Raw genomic sequence first — 19481 nt, 5'->3', positions numbered from 1 at the left:
ATTTATTTATTTATTTTTAATCTTAAAAGTCTTTATTATACCTACTCACATAATGCCCTGACTGTTGGTTCCCGAGTGAACACCTGGTCAGAAGACCCACGTGTTCACTACCAAAATCCTTACCTCTTTTGGCTCTCCATCTTGGCTTGGCCACCCAGGCTAGGGAGCCAGGGTAAAGAGCGCCAGGTTAAAAAGAGCAACTGCTGCCTGCAGTGGGCTTATAAAGGGCCTGTGAAGTCACACACAGCCAATCAGCAAGAGAGTCACCCATTACGAAGCTATCTTATCGTGGCCAAGATCCCATCTACAAGGCAGTCCTAATATCCACAGAAATTACTTCTGGGCCTCAATCTCCCGATGCACCGTGTCCGCCCATTTAAAGGGCCCTTACAATTCCCTTCTCTTGTTTTGCGGGAACCGCACATCTCATCAAGCTAAACTTTTAGCACCAGCTATAGTTCACTTGATCCATGAGATGACAGAGTTATGCCCAAGGAGATACAAAGCAGCAGATCCGTAAACAGAAGTATGACAATGAGAACTAGGCTCAACAGTGGCCCAAGTGTTCAGCCCATTCATTAAAGTCATACTCAAGGAGATAATAAGCCAAAGGGGTTGGATGCCATTGAGGTAGGATGTCAACACTGAGGTGGGAAGTCAACAAGGTAAAACATCATAATTCTAGTTAACAATTAAATATCAGTGAGGTAGGTTGTCACAATTCTAGTTACATTTATCACAATTCTAGACCAATTCTAGTTTCTTACAATTCTCTGTTGCACTTGTCACAATCCTAGAGCAATTCTAGTTTCTCACAATTCTCTATTGCACTTTTCACAATCCTAGAACAATTTTAGCTTATCACAATTTTCTATTGCACTTTTCACAATTCTAGAGCAATTCTAGTTTTCACAGGTGCACACAAGCAAAGTCATGTCCAGTAACATTGTCTCAATAACAACGGCAGGTGGGTGCATTGGTTTTTCACCCACTAATTTAAAAGCATAGTCCTACCTGTTACCTAGGTGACCTTAAACAAGTCCCCATTTATCTCTGGAACTTAGTTCTGATCTCACCTGCAAAAAGGAATGGGGTCTAAATCCTGCATATACTACATATATAGACCAAAATGTTAAATGGAATAATTAGAGCTGACATTTGTCAACACCTTTAGTTTACAAAGCATGTAAGATATATGATCTCATTTGATCAACATTCCTTAAAGTAAGTGCTACTACTATCACGATATTATAGATGAAGAAAGCAAAGCTTAGAACTTAAATGTCTTGCCTGAGATCACATGCACTCAAAGGCTGAGGGGCAGAGATGTACTGATGGAAAGTCTAGCACTATTAACCATGAAGCCTTTTTTTAGAGTCTTAAGAGTTTTTTTTTTTTTTTGGGGGGGGGTGTCGGGGAGAAGGCAGGGAAGGGAAAATTGGTACACAGAATGAGAACAGGACACATTTCACATACAACAAATTCACGATTTCACTTCCTACTGTCAGATCATCATGTTATCATTTTTAACTAATCTTTATCATTCTTAACTAATCTAAGAGCTTCTATTTGTACTCAGAAAGGAAATTATATTCTCAAATAGGATTATTTAATTTTTTTATAATGTAGTCACTAAGTTGCAAGCATTTATTTACAATTCCACATTGTATTTAATAGTATGGTTTTACCTGAAGTGTCCAGTGAATCAGAATGTAATCTTTTTCTTAAGCAGACTTCATTTTCCTAGTACCCAAATGAGAAAAAGTCACTTTATGAGGTGTAAGAGGATGAATGTTCACTTTTATCTCTTTTTCTTTTTAAACAAAGAAATTAAATACCACCACATTACCCCCTTCCACTCCCCCACCTCACGTCAAGAGTAAGGAAAATTTTTTATACTGGGGCTAGATTTAAATTTGTAAAATTTAAAATTAAAATTTCACCCTTCACCTATTATAAAAATATTTTGTTACCCTAAAAGTTAAGGACATGAGATTTCAGAAAATACTATAGTTTTCCTACACTTAATTTAAATTTTTACTAAGGGAGGGGAGGGGAAAGGGATAAATATTCATATAGCACATACTGGTGATAGGTGCTAATAGGGGTTCTTTACAAATATTATTTCATTTGATCCTCCCAGCAACCCTGAGAGAAGATATATCTTCCTAACTTGAGGGCTAACACTCTATTCACTGAGCCACAACTGCTCCAGTAGAAAAAAATGAAGATATAATTAATTTTTCTAACTACCCATAATGCAGACATTTACTTTTCCATTCATAAGTAAATTTTGTTTTCAAGTTTTATGTGATCTTATTATATCCCTAATAAATATTTCAAGTCCCTCTATACTTGGTATACAGAGTTCTTTAATTTAATAAATAACATTTATGTAGCATTGTTGCCCTAAAAAATGGCTCTAATACTCCTATAATCTTGACAAAGATTACAGACCTGTGCTCAATTACATTAGTCAATTTCTTCAATACCCAAGAATATAATTGGGCTTGGTAACTTTAATCAAAAAAAGGTAAGCACTCATATTATTTTCTAATTGCACTGCACTAAATGGGAATGAAGAAAGTATGGAACACTTTTTAAGTCCAGTAATGAAGGACTGTATCAATATAAGAATAAAAGAATGACTTCTTAGAATTATTCCAGAAGATAGATTTAAGGAAGATTTAAAAAAAAAAAAAAAGCACTAAATCAAATTAATATTAGAGGCTTCCTTAAAATAAGACAATTGTGTGATACCAATTTCTGCCTTTAAAAACTTCTAGGACTTCACAAATGTGGCTACTCAGCTCTTCTTAAATACACCTGCTTTGAAAGTCTGCTTTTTTTGGTTTGAATTTTTTATTCTATAGGGTTTGGAGAAAAGGCAGCTTTCTCCTGTGAAAGTATTTTCTGGAATAATGATTTTATGCTTATCTGGTTTATGTCTGTTTCTTTAGTTCCCTCTCTGCAAATGGATTTTAAAAACAATTACAACTTAGACTTAACTGGTTCCTGTTGCACTTCCACAGAACATGCTGATTGTTGGCACCTGGGTATGTCATTTCTACCACCAATTTTGCTGGAATTTCTTTCCAAAATCTCAGGTTCTAGTGATGAGACCAAGCTTTTGGCATCTTTAATTGTCTTGTTTTGATCTGTGCATTTATTTGTCTTCTCCCTTATATTTCCATGATGATGTGATGACTTTTTGATTGGAGATCTTTTTTGATTCCTTGGGTTCTTCGTTTTATCCCTCGACAAGCAACGATGTGAAGTAGAAATAATGGGTTTTTCAACTACTAAAGACAGGGTTTTCTGCACCAGAAAAGGACCATTTCCTTCAGGTACATCTCTTTTGCCTTTTTTCTCTTTCAATCCTCTCATGAAAGTTTCTGCAATAGGACTCTTGTTTGGTGGTGTAGATGGCATCTTTCTACACAGATTTTTTGTTGAAGATATTTTTCTTTCAAATTGCCTTATACCAGTGTGTAATAATCTATCTCTTTCATGTTTACAATTTGTACTTTGTGATGAGTTCAACTCAAGTTTATCTGTATATTCAATTAAAAACAAAAAAAAAGTCAAAAAGATTATAAAAATTACCATTTTAGCTAGCTCCAAACAGAGAATTTTATAGTGGAAGTAGAGGGATTCAGACCATAGACATTAATCATTACAACTAAAAAGCTTTAAACATATTGCCTTCTATTTTCATTATAAATGCCTATATATAAAAGACTGAAAGATGTGCACTGTGAGCCCTATTATGTTATAATTTTAAATGTAGGAAAACATCAATATATCAGACTTTTATTATTTATAAAAGTTTATCAAGAACAGGGTATCTTTACTCCATAAAAGAATTCCAGGGAATTCTACATAATTTTAAAATCCATAGTGTTTACTACATCATCATCATTATTATCTAGGAAGTTATGTACAAGCATACAAACCTTGCTTTGGGACTGGTTTGAAGAAATCCGTAATTGATTGATTTCTGAAAAGTAAGTCATAAATAATATAATATTATGAATTAAAGTTGTGTAAAATCTCAATAATTCAGAACTAAGACAAGATAGCTCATAATGACTGGCTATTTATTTAAATATCCCAAAAGACGGTTCACAACAATGGTTTGATATTATGAAAACAACAAATACTGCTAAATGAAAAACTTTAGGGACAACTAGAGTGGGAACAACATGAAGCTGAAGTTCACAGTAGTAGTATTTCTGGCACTGAAAAGTGAAAGGGTGAAAAAGGGGATGCTCTGGGAGAAGGAGGAAGGAGTAGAATAGGGGAAATTATCTTACATAAAGGAGATGGACAAGACAGAGCTTTTATGATGGACAGAAATATGGTAGGGTGGCAAACAATATTTAAATCGCACTTATCAGAAATGGTTCAAAGAGGGAAGTATAGACATCTATCTTAAATCAACAGGGAAATGATTAAGAAAAGAGATAGAAGAGAGAAGAAGAATAGTTTTTAAAAAGGGAGCAGTTTTAGGAAGGCAGTGGTCAGAAGCAAAACAGACTTGAGGAGGGATAGACTAAAAAGAAAGATAGATAAATAGAAAAAAATAGAATGGAGGTATAGTTAGTAATCTTAAGAGTGAATGAGAAATGGAACGAGCTCACCCCTAAAATGGAAGCAGATAGCAAAATGGATTAGAAATCTGAATTCAACAATATGTTGTTTACAAGAGACATATTTGAAATAGTAAGATATATGGACACAGGGTTTTAAATAAGGAGATTAAGCAGAAACTATCCTTTAGCTGATGTGAAAAAAGGCAGGGGGATAGCAATTATGATCTCAGACAAACCAAAAGCAAAAGCAAAACCAGACCAGATTAAGACAGATAACCTGAGAAACTACATTTTAATAAAAGATACATAGACAATGATGTGATATCAAAATTTTAAAATTTCTGATAAAGGCCATTTTCCTTAAATATATACATAGAACTGCTGGTGGAGTTGTGAACAGATCCAGCCATTCTGGAGAGCAATTTGGAACTATGCTCAAAAAGTTATCAAACTGTGCATACCCTTTTGATCCAGCAGTCTTATTACTGAGCTTATATCCCAAAGAGATATTAAAGAAGGGAAAGGGACCTGTATGTGCCAAATGTTTGTGGCAGCCTTTTATGTAGTGGCTAGAAACTGGAAATTGAATGGATGCTTATCAATTGGAGAATTGTTGGGTAAATTGTATGTGAATGTTATGGAATATTATTGCTCTGTTAAGAAATGACCAACAAGATGAATATAGAGAGGTTTGGAGAGACTTACATGAACTGATGCTGAGTGAAATAAGCAGAACCAGGAGATCATTCTACACTTTGACAACAATACTGTATGAGGATGTATTCTGATGGAAGTGGATATCTTTGACAAAGAGAAGATCCAATTCAGTTCCAATTGATCAATGACGGACCCAATCAGCTATACCCAGAGAAAGAACACTGGGAAATGAATGTGGACTACTTGCATTTTTGTTTTTCTTCTAGGTTATTTTTAATCTTCTGAATCCAATTTTTCTTGTGCAACAAGAGAACTGTATGGATCTGCACATATATTTTGTATCTAAGATATACTTTAACATGTTTAACATGTATGAGACTGCCTGCCTTCTAGGGGAGAGGGTGGAGGGAGGGAAGGGAAAAGTTGGAACAGAAGTGAATGCAAGGGACAATGTTGTAAAAAATTACCCATGCATATGTTCTGTCAATAAAAAACTACAATAAAAATAAATTAATTTATGATTTGTCATCAGTAAATATAGATAGAATTGAATCAAATAAAATAAGAGCCATTCCTTGATAAACTGTCAAGGGAAATGAACAAGCATTTTTCAGAAGTGAAATCAAAAACCACTTTAGTCAAATGAAAAAATGTTCTAAAATCATTATTGATTAGCAAATTAATACAACTCTGAGATATTACTTCAAACAGATCAGAAATAATAAATGCTGGAAGAAATTAGGGAAAACAGGTATATTATATAAACTGTTGATATAGTAGTAAAGTGGTCCAACTATTTCAGAGAATAATTAGAAATTATACAAAATTTGATCCAAAAATACTTCTACTGGGTCTGTACCCCAAAGAAATCAAAGAAAAAGAGCTATTTGTACATAATTTTTTTTGGGGGGGGGACTGAGGCAATTAGGGTTAAGTGACTTGCAGAGTCACACAGCTAGGAACTATTTAATTGTCTGAGGTCAAATTTAAAGTCAGGTTTTCCTGACTTCTGGGCTGGTTCTCTACCCACTGTATCACCTATCTGCCCCTGTGCAAAAAATATTTTTTGCAGTTCTTTTTGTGGTGGCAAAGAATTGAAAATTAAGGAGATGCTTACCAATTGGAAAATGACTAAACAAGTTGTGGCACATGATCACGATGGAATGCTAACTGTGCTATAAGAAATGACAAGGAGGGAGTGTTTCAGAGTGAGGAGAACAAGATCACTGTTCACCAGGAAGTCAATGACAATGGGTTTAGACTACTTTGGGAAGACTGCAAACTTGCAGGTCTCTAGCCTGAGCTTTCTTGGAGAGCTTGAAATAACAATACTTAATAACCAAAAAAGTAGCAATAGAACCAGCCCAAACCTTTCCTCCAAAAGTGTTTTGAACCCAGTTCTAACAAAAAGTCTGAAAGTATGATGAAAAAAATGAACAACAAAAAAAGAAACCACATCATAAAAACCTGTTATTGTCAACTTCTAATAAGATGACAAAGTAGATATTATATTTCTGATCTCCACGCTCTCTCAAACCTGTCCTAAACAGGAATTTTGTACCAACAATAAAGCAATATCAGTTGTTTCTATGGCCTTTGATTCCTGAAATCCAAAAGAAGTTTTTAAAAAACCACTTAAACTCATCAATTGATGCTTACTGACTCTAAACTCACTCAGCACCCTTTCTCCTATACCTCCTATACTACCAGCAGCAAGGCTGCAGTAGCAAACCCAAGGATAAAACATGAGATTACATCAAAGTCCATTCTTACATCCTAGTCCACCCCCCCTGCCTCCTTCCCTCTTTTCGGTGCCATGGAAACTGCAACTCCAAGCTTGATCACAGCCCTACAGGAGCCTCCCATCTTCTGGGGCCTGCAATCCAGAAGCTAGTGCTGCAAAGTTCTGAACAGCAAAAACAAGCTCTGAATTGTCAGTGCTAGACCAGAAAATTAAAGGCCCGAGGCAAGTTACTAGGACAGCACACCAAGTATAGAGGGATGGGGGGCAGGAGGTAGTTGTGCAGCACCCCATCAAGCCTAAGAAAAACAGCACAGCACCAAGCTTGGACCAGTTTTGACCCCTCAAAAATCAGTTTGGATAGAGACCCTTTGATGAATCATGAATTGTCCAGGGTGGGAATAAATGCTCTGAAATACAACCCTCAAGGAAACCACCATCAGTGGGGAAGGAGTCAAGAAGTAAGTAATAATAAAAAAGTTGGAAAGAACCAAAGATTCCAGAAAGAAATCTTAAAGACTTTGAATATTAAAATAATCAATCAATAAGAAATCAGTAAGAAAAACAGTAATAAGAAAAAGAAATATGGCCTCCAGATATGGTAAATAAGGATGAATAAATACCACAAAATAAAGGAAAATGATTCAAAACTTGATGAGACAGAACTCCTATGGAATTTCAGAAGAATCCAGAAGCACAACATACTGTTCTTGGTAATCTAAAAGAGAAATAATAATTATAAGAGTAGAATTTATGTCCTGCACAGAAAATTAATGTGCAATTTATAAAAATTTCAATCTAAAATGGCAAGCCTCAGCAAAGAAAAATTCCCAATTAATATTGGGAATATAAATACAAAGAAGAAAAAACAAGAAAAAAAGCAAAGAACAGTAACATTTAAAAAATTATCTTTAGGGAGGAGTGAGAAAAATTTGGAACAAAAAAGTGATTGTTGAAAACTACTTCTGCCTGTATTTGGAAAAATAAAAAGCTATTTTAAAAAGGGTTAAAATTTATCTTTAAAAAACATTAATCCATCAAATCTGAGCCTAAACACATTAGACAAAAGGTGGATGTTCACTAATAAAGGAGAGTTTGAAAAACCTTTCAGAAAGAAGATCAGAATTAAAGAGATTATTCACTACACAAATACCCCAAACAATTGAAATGCAGGAGTGAATAAAGCAGAAGGCTAGGACAGCAACAAAAATAAATGACAACAAAGAATGCAATAAAAGGTTTATTTCTAAATGTACACAAAGAAAAGGAGTGAAACAGGAAATTTTGTAGAGTTAACAGTGAAGACGAGAACAGGGGCGATTATGGACAGACCTTGTCAGCACCCTGCTTTAAAGGTGAATATTTCTTTTATTTGATATTACAACAACATGGTGAAGAGAGATAAGATATTCTGGTATCAAATCAAGGAGAAGACCTCGGTAGTCTCAGAAAAAGAGTCTACAGAGGAATGGGTAAGGAAGGAGGGAGGAAAGATTAAAAAGTTGAGGGATGGATAGAAGAAGGCGTTACTTTTTTTTTTTTAATTTTTTATTTTATTTTATAATTATAACATTTTTGACAGTACATATGCATGGGTAATTTTTTACAACATTATCCCTTGCACTTACTTCTATTCAGATTTTTTCCCTTCCTCCCCCAACCCCCTCCCCCAGATGGCAGGCAGTCTTATACATGTTAAATATATTACAGTATATTCTAGATACAATATATGTGTGTAGAACCGAATTTTTTGTTGCACAGGACGAATTGGATTCAGAAGGTAAAAATAACAGTTTACACTCATTTCCCAGTGTTCCTTTTCTGGATGTAGTTGATTCTGTCCATCATTGATCAATTGGAATTGGATTAGCTCTTCTCTATGTTGAAGATATTCACTTCCATCAGAATACATTCTCATACAGTATCATTGTTGAAGTGTATAATGATCTTCTGGTTCTGCTCGTTTCACTCAGCATCAACTCATGTAAGTCTCTCCAGGCCTTTCTGAAATCCTCCTGCTGGCCATTTCTTACACAACAATAATATTCCATAACATTCATATACCATAATTTACCGAACCATTCTCCAATTGATGGACATCCATTCATCTTCCAGCTTCTAGCCACTATGAAAAGGGCTGCCACAAACATTTTGGCACATACAGGTCCCTTTCCCTTCTTTAGTATTTCCTTGGGATATAAGCCCAGTAGTAGTATGGCTGGGTCAAAGGGTATGCACAGTTTGATAACTTTTTGGGAATAATTCCAGATTACTCTCCAGAATGGTTGGATTCTTTCACAACTCCACCAACAATGCATCAGTGTCCCAGTTTTCCCACAGCCCCTCCAACATTCATCATTATTTGTTCCTGTCATCTTAGCCAATCTGACAGGTGTGTAATGATACCTCAGAGTTGTCTTAATTTGCATTTCTCTGATCAATAGTGATTTGGAACACTCTTTCATATGAGTGGAAATAATTTAATTTCATCATCTGAAAATTGTCTGTTCATATCCTTTGACCATTTATCAATTGGAGAATGGCTTGATTTCTTATAAATTAAAGTCAATTCTCTGTATATTTTGGAGATGAGGCCTTTATCAGAACCTTTAACTGTAAAAATGTTTTCCCAATTTGTTACTTCCCTTCTAATCTTGTTTGCATTAGTTTTGTTTGTGCAGAAATTTTTTAATTTGGTGTAATCAAAATTTTCTATTTTGTGATCAATAATGGTCTCTAGTTCTCCCTTGGACACAAACTCCTTCCTCCTCCACAAGTCTGAGAGGTAAACTATCCCATGTTCCTCCAATTTATTTATGATTTCGTTCTTTATGCCTAAATCTTGGACCCATTTTGATCTAATCTTAGTATGTGGTGTTAAATGTGGGTCCATGAGAAGGCATTACTTTTAAAGCAGTAAAGGGTTCCATGAAAAACTGTTTCTATGGGTAAAGGGAAAGGAACTCCTTATACTGCATGGGGTCTGGCAGTTTAGTTGTCCTAGAAGGAGGAGTTAGAATCCCTGGGGGCAATTGGTACCCAGAGGAGTAGGAGTATGGACAGGGGAGAGGGCATATATAGGAAAAAAGGTCAAAAAGAGAAGGTACAAATCAATGGTGGGGGAGGGGATGGTCTTACAGTGAGGCAATGTCTGGTCTGATACCTGCAGTAATTTGAATTGTTTTGAGAGGGAAGATACAAAAGAAAAGAGGAAGTCATAGACAAATCCCTCCAAAGAAGGTGCAGAAAGCGCTTAGAGAGAGCCTAGGAAAGTTTTAATTGTATGAAGACTATAAGGATCTAGAGTATACAGAATAATAATAATAATGAAGAATTATGTATAATGAATATTATGATAATGATAATGAAGAAAAAGAAATTCTTTTTTAGAAAGGGGAACCATAAATTTTGAAATTTTAAAACTAATGAACAAGATTAGCTGAAGGTAAGGAGAGAGAAGGAATTCATTTGACCGGTGGAGATGAAAAAAAGAGGAAGAAACATAACTAGATAAAAGCAGAAAACCTGACAAAAGAAATGGGATAACAAGGAAGAAGAGAGCATCAGGGGTAAGAAGAAGACAGCCAGTGAGAAGAGGGCCAGGAAGGGGAGGACTGGAGGAAGATCATAACTAAAAATTTTAGAGATTGATGAAAGGGAAAGGGGGAGGGTAATCAGGACTTCAAAAAAAAATTTAGAAACTGACAGAGGAAAATATAAATCTAACTCTTATACTTTTAAATGTGACTGGATTAAACAATCCAATAAAACAAACAAGAATAACAGATTGGATAAGAAAACAAAACTCTACCAAACAATGCTTAAAAGAAAAACTTAAAGACATACACACGATAAAACTGTAAGGATTTTTTTTTTTTTACTATATTTCAAGCAAATCTAAAAAAGGAGTTGCCATAATGTTTTCAGACAAGCAAAAGCAAACATTCAAAAAATAAAAAGGAATAAGCAAGAAAACTATATCATGCTGAAAAAGTCCATAGTAATTAAAATTATGTAAATAGCAATCTACTTGAAAATCATTACACACAAAAATTTTTAGCAAACCATTTAAATATTTTATGCTACAAACAAGAAGGAATTTAATTTAAAAATTTAATTACTTATTCAATTTTTGTCTCTTTTAAAAAGTTTTACTGAAAGCCTTTTTTTTTAAACTGACACCAGTCATTTCTAAATTAATTAACCTAATTTTCCTTTGTAAAAATATTTAAGCAAAAATGACCAAACTACTACAGGAGCAGGCTGTGCATTTTGCACCTCACCTCTCTATAGAGGCAGGAAGTTAGTTGAGGACAAGAATGGTTACTGCAAATATTATTTTCTTTTACTTTGTAGTGGTCATTGAGTTGACTACTCCCAGCATCGATTCATACATATTTTATCGTGTTTCTCTGGATTCTTCCTATTCATCCTTTCCCTTGGTTCATACACTTTAGCCATTCACTAGCGTCTTTCTGTCTAACCTCTTTGGGACTGATGCTTCACAAACGGTTAAAGTTTTTATAGGGATTTTTTCTTCCAAAATTTCAACTAATATTACATGATGTAAACATCATGGCCTAATTCACAACAGTAGCACGAGAATTCCCACAGCTCCCCTAACACTAACTTCAGTGGTAAAGATGGGGGAGAGGATTTTAGATCAGCTTAATTTGCATTTCTAATTAGCTCTATTTTAACATTTGAAAGAAAGGCTTAACATTTTCCAATTTAAAAAATACAAAAGCTGGGCAAGTCTCTTAGCCCCTATAGCCTCGGCACAAAAAAAAAAAAAAAAAAAAATACAAAAGTCCTGGACTAGCAGATTAGCTCAAAGTTAAATTAAAAACACTGAAATCCGAAACAAGGGTGGGTTTGAGAGGATTTATATAGGTCAAATCTCAATTAAAAAAAAAAATTAAGCACACACACAAAAACTATTAAGAAAAAAATCTAGTAAAAACAAAAGGTAGTAAATCCCAAAGGAAAATGGCGAGCAGATGCAGAAAACTGATGGTGAAGAAAACTTACGGAAAATAAATTTCTCAATTCAGAAAAGTTCAAAAAATTATTTTAAAATAGTGTACGAAGATGCGCTGGAAGGAGGAAATGTTTCACGATACGGGAAGGAAACACAATTCTATAGCAAAACAGAAAGTAACTGGGGGGAAGAAAGCACCTATCAACAGACCCACTCGGAGGAAAAGTGTAAACAATTCTGTGCGTAAGGACGTGAGGACGAGTCGGGGCCCTCCTACTGCATATACATAAAACATCCCAGGTTCAGGAGCCCATTGCTGGGCAGTGGGCACAAACGCGCGCGCGCACACGCACGGCCCCCGAAGCTCCGGGACCTCCCAGGGTCTTTCCATTCTAACGGCCAGCTCTAAGTCCCAGGATGCTCAAGCAAAGGAGAGGCCGTTTTGTTCCCGGGAGTCGGCAGCAAAATGGGGGAAGCCGCCTCGAGCTCCGCCAGCCCCTAGGCCGCGGCTGTCCCCCTCCCCTCCTCCTCCCGTACCTGTCACCGCGGTTCTCCTCGCACCTCTCGGAACCAGGCTGGGCCGCACTGGGCCTCAGGAGGCAGCGCCGCACTCGGGCTGGGGAAGAGTTGGGGGAGGGCCGAGTCGCCTCACCGGCCAGCTTCATGTCCTCTCAGCTGCGATGGGGGGCCGTTTCTGGGAGCAGCCGGGCGGCGGAGTCGCCGCAGGGTTGTTGGGGCAGTTGCGGAAGGACTTTCACGCCCCTTCCCTCTACGCTTCGGTTATCTACCGGGGAGTGGTGCGGCGGCTGGCGGGAAGAAACCAAGCCACCAGAAGGGGGCGGGCTTTGCCATCGGGATGGGTGTGTTGATTGGCTTGATTGGCTGCCGTGCAAAACTGTCTAGACGCATGCGCAGCCTATGATTTTTCCCCCCCCCTCCCCCTTTCCCATTATTTTTAAGATGGGCCGGGGGCAAAAAAATCCCAAACCCAAAAATGATTCTGCTTATCTGGAGCGTTTCGCTAGCCCTACCGGGTCCCGAGAGATTAAACGCCAATGGTTCTTGGGGATTGCGGCAGACCGGAAATGACAGCGGCCATAACAACAGCAGTACTCAGTTCTGTGAAGGCCCCTGCCCTGGCAGCTTCGGCGGCCGACCACCATTAAGCATTCATTGTTCGTTCCTTTCAGTTCTGCCCGACTCCTCCTGCCTTCCTGGGAGGTTTTCTTCACTGGGATACTGCAGGGGTTGCCACTTCCTTCTCCATCTCTTTTGACAGATGAGGAAACTGAGGCAAGCGGTGAAGTGACTTGTCGCACAGCGGGTCTGAAGTTAGATTCAAACTCAGAAAGATGAGACTTCCTCTTTCTAAGCTCAGGGAGCCACCTCGAGGCCTATGCATAAGCGCTTACTGTGTGCCTGGCACTGGGTCGAACAGTGAGGATACACAAACAACCTCTGCCCTCTTAAGAGTTTACGGTTGGGAGAGGCAACATGCAGACATGCGTGTGTGCAATATGCTACATGCGGGATAATTAGGAAGTAATTAAAAGAGGGAAAGAACTGGAATCGAGAAAGTAGAATCTCAAGCTTGGGATTGGAAGACCAGTCCCTTATCTTATGGGCTCATTATTTAGCGCCTCCCTGGGGCTGTTTGGTGCTGCGGACACAAAGAAAAGCTTGAAGCCCCAAGTGGGTTGTTTAGTCAGAAATTGAACCCATTTTAATTTTGATGGTTGAAGGAAGAAACGACTGGGGTTTAAATTATCATCCATACATATGAACACGAGCCGGAAGGAATGGCCACCAGGGTTGGAGAAGATTTATCATCCCCAGTTCACCTGCTAGCTGTGTGGTCCTGGGCAAATCACTCACCGGGTCTGCCTCAATTTCCCCATCTGTAAATGAGCGGGAGAAGGAAATGGCCAACCACCCCTGTATCTGCGAAGGAAGCCCTACATGGGACGGAAGAGCCGGAAATGACTCAACTGCTATGCCACGGTTCTCAGTTAATCTAATTATCCTGACTCAGTTTCCCTGCTTCAGTCCTGCAAAACTCTCCCCCCCTCTTTATCAGAATACTCGATAAGGATAAAAGCGCTTATGTTTTAGAATATCAGGATCCTCTCCCCATGTGTGGGGTGCCTGCCCCCGTGAGGCCATCTCATCTCCGGAGGCTCACCCCACCCAGTCAGAGCATCCTGACTCCGCCCCCTGCCTCCGTCCACTCCGAGTCTGGGCCAGGTGTCTCTACATAGGTATATAATTGATTGTTGGATTTTTGGAGAGGATAGTCTCATTCAGCTGGGACCAAACCATAGATCTGGTCCCAGTAAATCTCTCCCTTTAAATAAATTATTAAATATTCCCTAATTTCTCTCTTGACTCAGTCATTACGCGGGCACTACACACCCTAAGAGAAATGAGAAAGGTCTCTAAAAGTCATTGGATAAAAGGCAAGGAAACCAGGCAAGGGATCTATCTGTTGGAGCGGAGTGGTTTCTGCTGAAATGCAGAGTTAACTGAAACTGGAGGACAGAGTTTCAGAAATGCGATATGGGACATCTTTGGCCTGGCCATCCTGCCTCTCCCCGCACTTTGGAGATCTGCGGGCAGAGTCGTGTGTGAATTACTTGGGACCACCAATAATTTTGATATGGCTTATTATTAGAATTGTCTTACATATGTTTCTATTGAAGACATGCTACCCCAGAAGTCTGATCGTATGAAGCCCGACCGAGCTGATTTTCTCCCTATTATAGTTTAAAATACATTTTAGCAATATATTTAGTTTTTACCCGGATGAAATGTCTTCATGGGTTCCATATGTCCTGTAAGATATAAGCATCTTCATGTAAAATATTTATCCAAAATAATGTTGGGGGACATTTTTTAACTTCTAGAGAACCTGGAATTCTTGTTCTCCTTGAGAGCATGATGAATCCTTATAAAAATACTGACATATTGAGAAGCAGAATTATTCTGGCTAGAAATTCTGAGTGGAGAGGAAGCAGAGGACGCTCAGCTTTGTCAGAGACTGGGCCTGCTCTGAGCATTTTTTAAGTGTCCTGTTCTGCTAAGGGAAATAAGCAGAACCCGGAGATCATTGCACACTAATATACAACGGTCAATTCTGATGGACATGACTCTTTCCAGCAACGAGACGACTGAGGCCAGTGAGAGGACTGTGGTGGATCACAGCACAATATTTTAACTATTGTCGTTGTTGTTCATTTGCATTTTGTTTTCTTATTCATTTTCTTTCCTTTTTGAGCTGATTTTTCTTGTGCAGCAAGATAATTGTATATGTTTACACATAGGGGATTTGACATATATTTTAACATGTATAGCATATATTGGATTGCTTGCCATCTAGGGGAGAGAGCAGGGAGAAGGAGGAGAAAATTTGGAACATAAGGCTACCCAAGGATCAATGTTGAAAAATTATCCGTGCATATATTTTGAAATTTAATTAATTTTTACTGATTAATTTTAATCAGTAATTAATATCAATCAACAAATGAATAATTAATAAATTATGTGATACACAATTCTATATAATTATCTAATATATGAATAAATTATAATTGATACATTTAAATATTGATAAATTAAGTTTAATTTTTTTTTTATTAGAAAATGTTTCCTGTTTTTGTTTTGAACTGGAAGGGGGAAAGCCTTGGAATGAAGAACCATAATGGAACAGTGAGGAAAAATACAAAATTCAGATTCAAAGAGCTTACATTTGGCTCTATTACTTGCTAGTTGTGTTGTTGGCAAATTATTTCATGCTTCTGGGCCTGTTTCTCCTAAAAATGAGGGAATTATTTGTGAATTTCTTTGCATTATCTTTAGTTCTAAAATATTAACATGTATGTCTTTTTGACATGGGTATTGCTTCTAATGATTAAAATTGCCATCCATCTTTTGATTCTTGTGGGTGTCCTTCCATAAATTCACCAGGAAGGATCCACCCCCAAGCTAGAGGTCTTTGTGACTTGATAAAAATATCAATGGTGTACTCTGGCACTTATCTTCTCTGTCACCTATCATGCAGTCAGCCCATCTTTTTGTTTTTCTACCATTTATTTCTCAGTGACATTTTTTACTCTTTTTCCTCAGAGTTTTTTATTTATGTATTGCCACCTGTTCATACCCATCACAACCTTCTCATTACCTTCAGTTTGACAATCATTTTTAATTTTTCCAAGACTTCTGTGTTACACGTCCAAAAGCTAAATAACAACTCAACATAATAGTGATTTTTAAATGGATCTTTATTTCTGTACAATTATAATAGCTGACATGTAGCACTCTAAAATTTGAAACAAATCTATGAGGTAGGTAAAATTTATATTGTCTCCATTTTATAGAAAGCTGAAGTTTAGAAAGGTCAAGTGATTTGTCAGTGCTTACACAAATAGTAAATCTCTGGTAGAATTTTAAACCCAGGCTCCCTGATTTCCAAGTCTAGCTCTCTAATAATTATATCAGGATGCCTACTTCTTTTTTATGTTCATTGGCATCTTTTAAGTTTTTAATATCACATAGATTTGCCAATATACTTCTCCTCTCAGCTAGTCATTTTTAAAACTAAGAAGAAAAAGTTGGCAAATCAATATATTGAAAAGTCTGATTTTATGTGTAATACAACCCAAGTTTCTGCTCCCTAACCCTAGCAAAGAAGCTGCAATAGATATTTTCTCAAAGTTCTTCTTTGAAATCAAGCTTGATCATTATAATTTTGTAGCATTCAGTTATGATTGTCTTGTTCTTACTGTTTCCTTGTTGTAGTCAGCCTATATTGCTTCCTGGTTCTATTTACTTCATTTTAGATCAGCTTAATAGGTTTTCCATTCTTCTCTGCATTTTTTATATTCATCATTTCTTCCAGTACAGTGATTATACATTTTATTTAACCATACCCTAATTGAGAGGCATCTATTTTGTTTCCAATCATTTGCTAGGGTAAAAAAAAAAAAGGCTATTATAAATCTTTCAGGGCTTATGAGGTTTATCTTTTTGTTTTTGACCTAGGCTGCCTGCTTCTTAAAAGCCCAGACCATTTATAGTCACAAAAGCATCTTGTCCCTTGACAAGTTTTGACCATTCCCCGTTCCCCCAAAATTGTCCTATCTTTTTCTGCTTTGTGTCTTTGAGAAAAAAATACATATTGTAACAAAATTTCATGAGTACTTTTGACATATTTGCAAGTTTTAACCAAATGTTCACTTTTTATGCCTTTCCATATTCTAGGATGCTCTCTAAACACATTCCCTTCATGAAGCCCTTCCTGGTTCCATCCTCCTTTCACAACAACAACAAAATATAAGCTCAACATATTTTTAAGTTTAACTTGCAAACATTAACATCTTTTTCTATCACTTTCTTATGTCTAGATAATTAAGCTTGTATACTTGTATTCTATTTCATAATATATTTTTGCATACAATTTTAATTTATTAGATTATAAATCTCATGAAGGAAGAAACTTCTTTATGTGTATTTTTGTAAGTCACCACAGGCCTAAAGCAGGACTAGCTACAAAGTAGGCATAAAATAACAAATCCTGAATAAATGTATCAATGAACTGAACTTTTTGCAAAAACTTCCTAAAAGAAAAAAAATCAAATCTTATTGGAACAAATAATTGCTGAAACCCCACATCTCTGTTGTCGGGAAGATTTCCTAATTGGAGCTGAATGCTCATTTATATAAGCAATATTTTATGAAATAAAATCCCAGTACTAAAAAACAATTTAAACAGACCTTTGGACTTTATTGTACTGTCTGACCTTCAATTCACCTTCTCTTCCCCCTTTTCATGACTGAGGCAACTAATGAGCATTAAACTGACCAAAAGGTAAAATGAAGCTCTCTCATTGAGGGGAAGCAACAGGGAAGAAAGTTAATTTATCAGTTAATTCAATAAATATTTACAGATTATCTAATACAGACTCAGTTCTGTACTAGAAGGTGGAAGATTCATAAAAAAATAGAGTACAAAGTCCCAGGTCTTTGGGCATCAGAATGATTTACTTGGAGTAATTGACTGGAGTAGCACAGAGTAATGTTTATGGAATGAAGGGGAATGGGGAATAGGGGTGGCTAACGGCAGAAATATTATCTCATTTCCATAGGAAGACTGTACCCTTCCAGATACATACATAAAGAAATAGTTTAAAAAACAAACATACAAAAAACCCTTACTTAATCCAAACCTTCTACACAGTAAAACAGCCTAGGAGTAAAAACTCATTCTGAATGATCAATTAATTGCTTTCATTGGATTAAAGCATGGAATCATCCAGCTTCCAAAATGTCACTTTAAGATGGGCCACCAAACAATAGTTTTCACATTTTCTTAATCTGAGCAACAGATTATAGAGTTAAGTGAGGCAAGAAATCCTTTGATCAATAAATGGAGATGGAGTTATAATGAAAACACACAATTTAAAAAATCTCTTCTTAACCTGGGAAGTAGTTCTCTAAATCCCCAATAGGGATCAAGGTCCTTGCTTTGTTGTCTTATGTATTTCAGAACAATGCAGATTTGGATAACTGTGTGAGACAGTCAATTTACCAAACCTTTGCCTGGGAGATTCTGAGAGTATCTCCTTTCCTTTCCACTCAGAGGAAAGGGCCTGACATAATGCTGTGGTATCCACCCCTTTTGGCTATATTTTATCTATTCCACGTTAATGAAGGAGATTTATAAACATCGAATTATTTTGGACCAGAGATCACTGGGCAAGAAACACTGAAAGAAAGGTATTGAAGAATCTACCAGTGTGTATCTGTGTGGGGGCTGTGGAAGAAGTGCCAAAAGGGGCAAAACGCCAGGAGGGTGAACTAGAAACTTTAAATTAAGTTTATTCCTGTCTAAGAATAGAAATAAGTAGCTCTGGAATACTAGTGGATGTAAAAATCAGAGGGGAAAGTCAATGTGATATGTAGAGACATTGGGCTTCCAAAATTGTATTTGGGGTCACTTAGGGTCCTGTTTCTTCAAAGGTCAATAAGATTTAAAGGGAGAGCTCTAGATACCTTTTTTGTCCAAACACTGCTATTTGACACCTACCTGCTGTTAGAAAATGTAATAATATTGCCACTGAGGTAAGTTGCTCAATCACTGGACTTTTTCCAGAGGATAGTGTCTCTACAGGATGGTTCAATCTGTTGGTCTTACTCTTTAGTGGAAGCTACAACTTCTTCCCCTTTTGGCCATTAGTATAACTTGATAATGCCATACTGATGGTATTGTTCAGCAGGAATGATGAAATGTAGATCTCTTTCAGCAGCAACCTTTAGCTTAGGATCAACAGAAGTTCTTCCCCTTTTCTTTACTCTTTGATTTTCTCAGAACTTCAGCAAATTTTAAAATTCAGTTTTATTCCTGAATCCTCTTTCTCCCTTTTTTATCTATGAAAAAGAAAAAATAAGAAAAGCAAAACCATTCCAAATACATATAAAAATTCTCACTTTAGCCATATTATCTCCTCTTCCC

At 36.8% G+C, this 19481-nt stretch overlaps 1 protein-coding gene across 2 annotated transcripts in view; it reads right to left on the bottom strand.

The window, feature by feature from the left end:
• Positions 1-12896, bottom strand: part of SLF2 (SMC5-SMC6 complex localization factor 2) — a 47048-nt gene extending 34152 nt beyond the window's left edge. The window contains exons 1-4 of one of the 2 annotated variants that reach the window (XM_074295337.1): positions 12512-12896; positions 3957-4000; positions 3010-3554; positions 1689-1743 (exon numbers count right to left, since the gene is read on the bottom strand). In XM_074295337.1, the coding sequence (XP_074151438.1) occupies positions 1689-1743; positions 3010-3554; positions 3957-4000; positions 12512-12639 (772 nt within the window). In that variant the 5' untranslated portion in view covers positions 12640-12896. The remainder of the gene's footprint in view (positions 1-1688; positions 1744-3009; positions 3555-3956; positions 4001-12511) is intronic. The other variant, XM_074295335.1, reaches the window with a different exon arrangement.
• Positions 12897-19481: the final 6585 nt, after the last annotated feature.

Source organism: Sminthopsis crassicaudata, chromosome 2 (assembly GCF_048593235.1).
Source record: "Sminthopsis crassicaudata isolate SCR6 chromosome 2, ASM4859323v1, whole genome shotgun sequence".
Classification (NCBI taxonomy): Eukaryota; Metazoa; Chordata; class Mammalia; order Dasyuromorphia; family Dasyuridae; genus Sminthopsis; species Sminthopsis crassicaudata.
The sequence above is the reverse complement of the archived record's forward strand: the minus strand, read 5'-3'. Positions and strand labels throughout refer to the sequence as shown.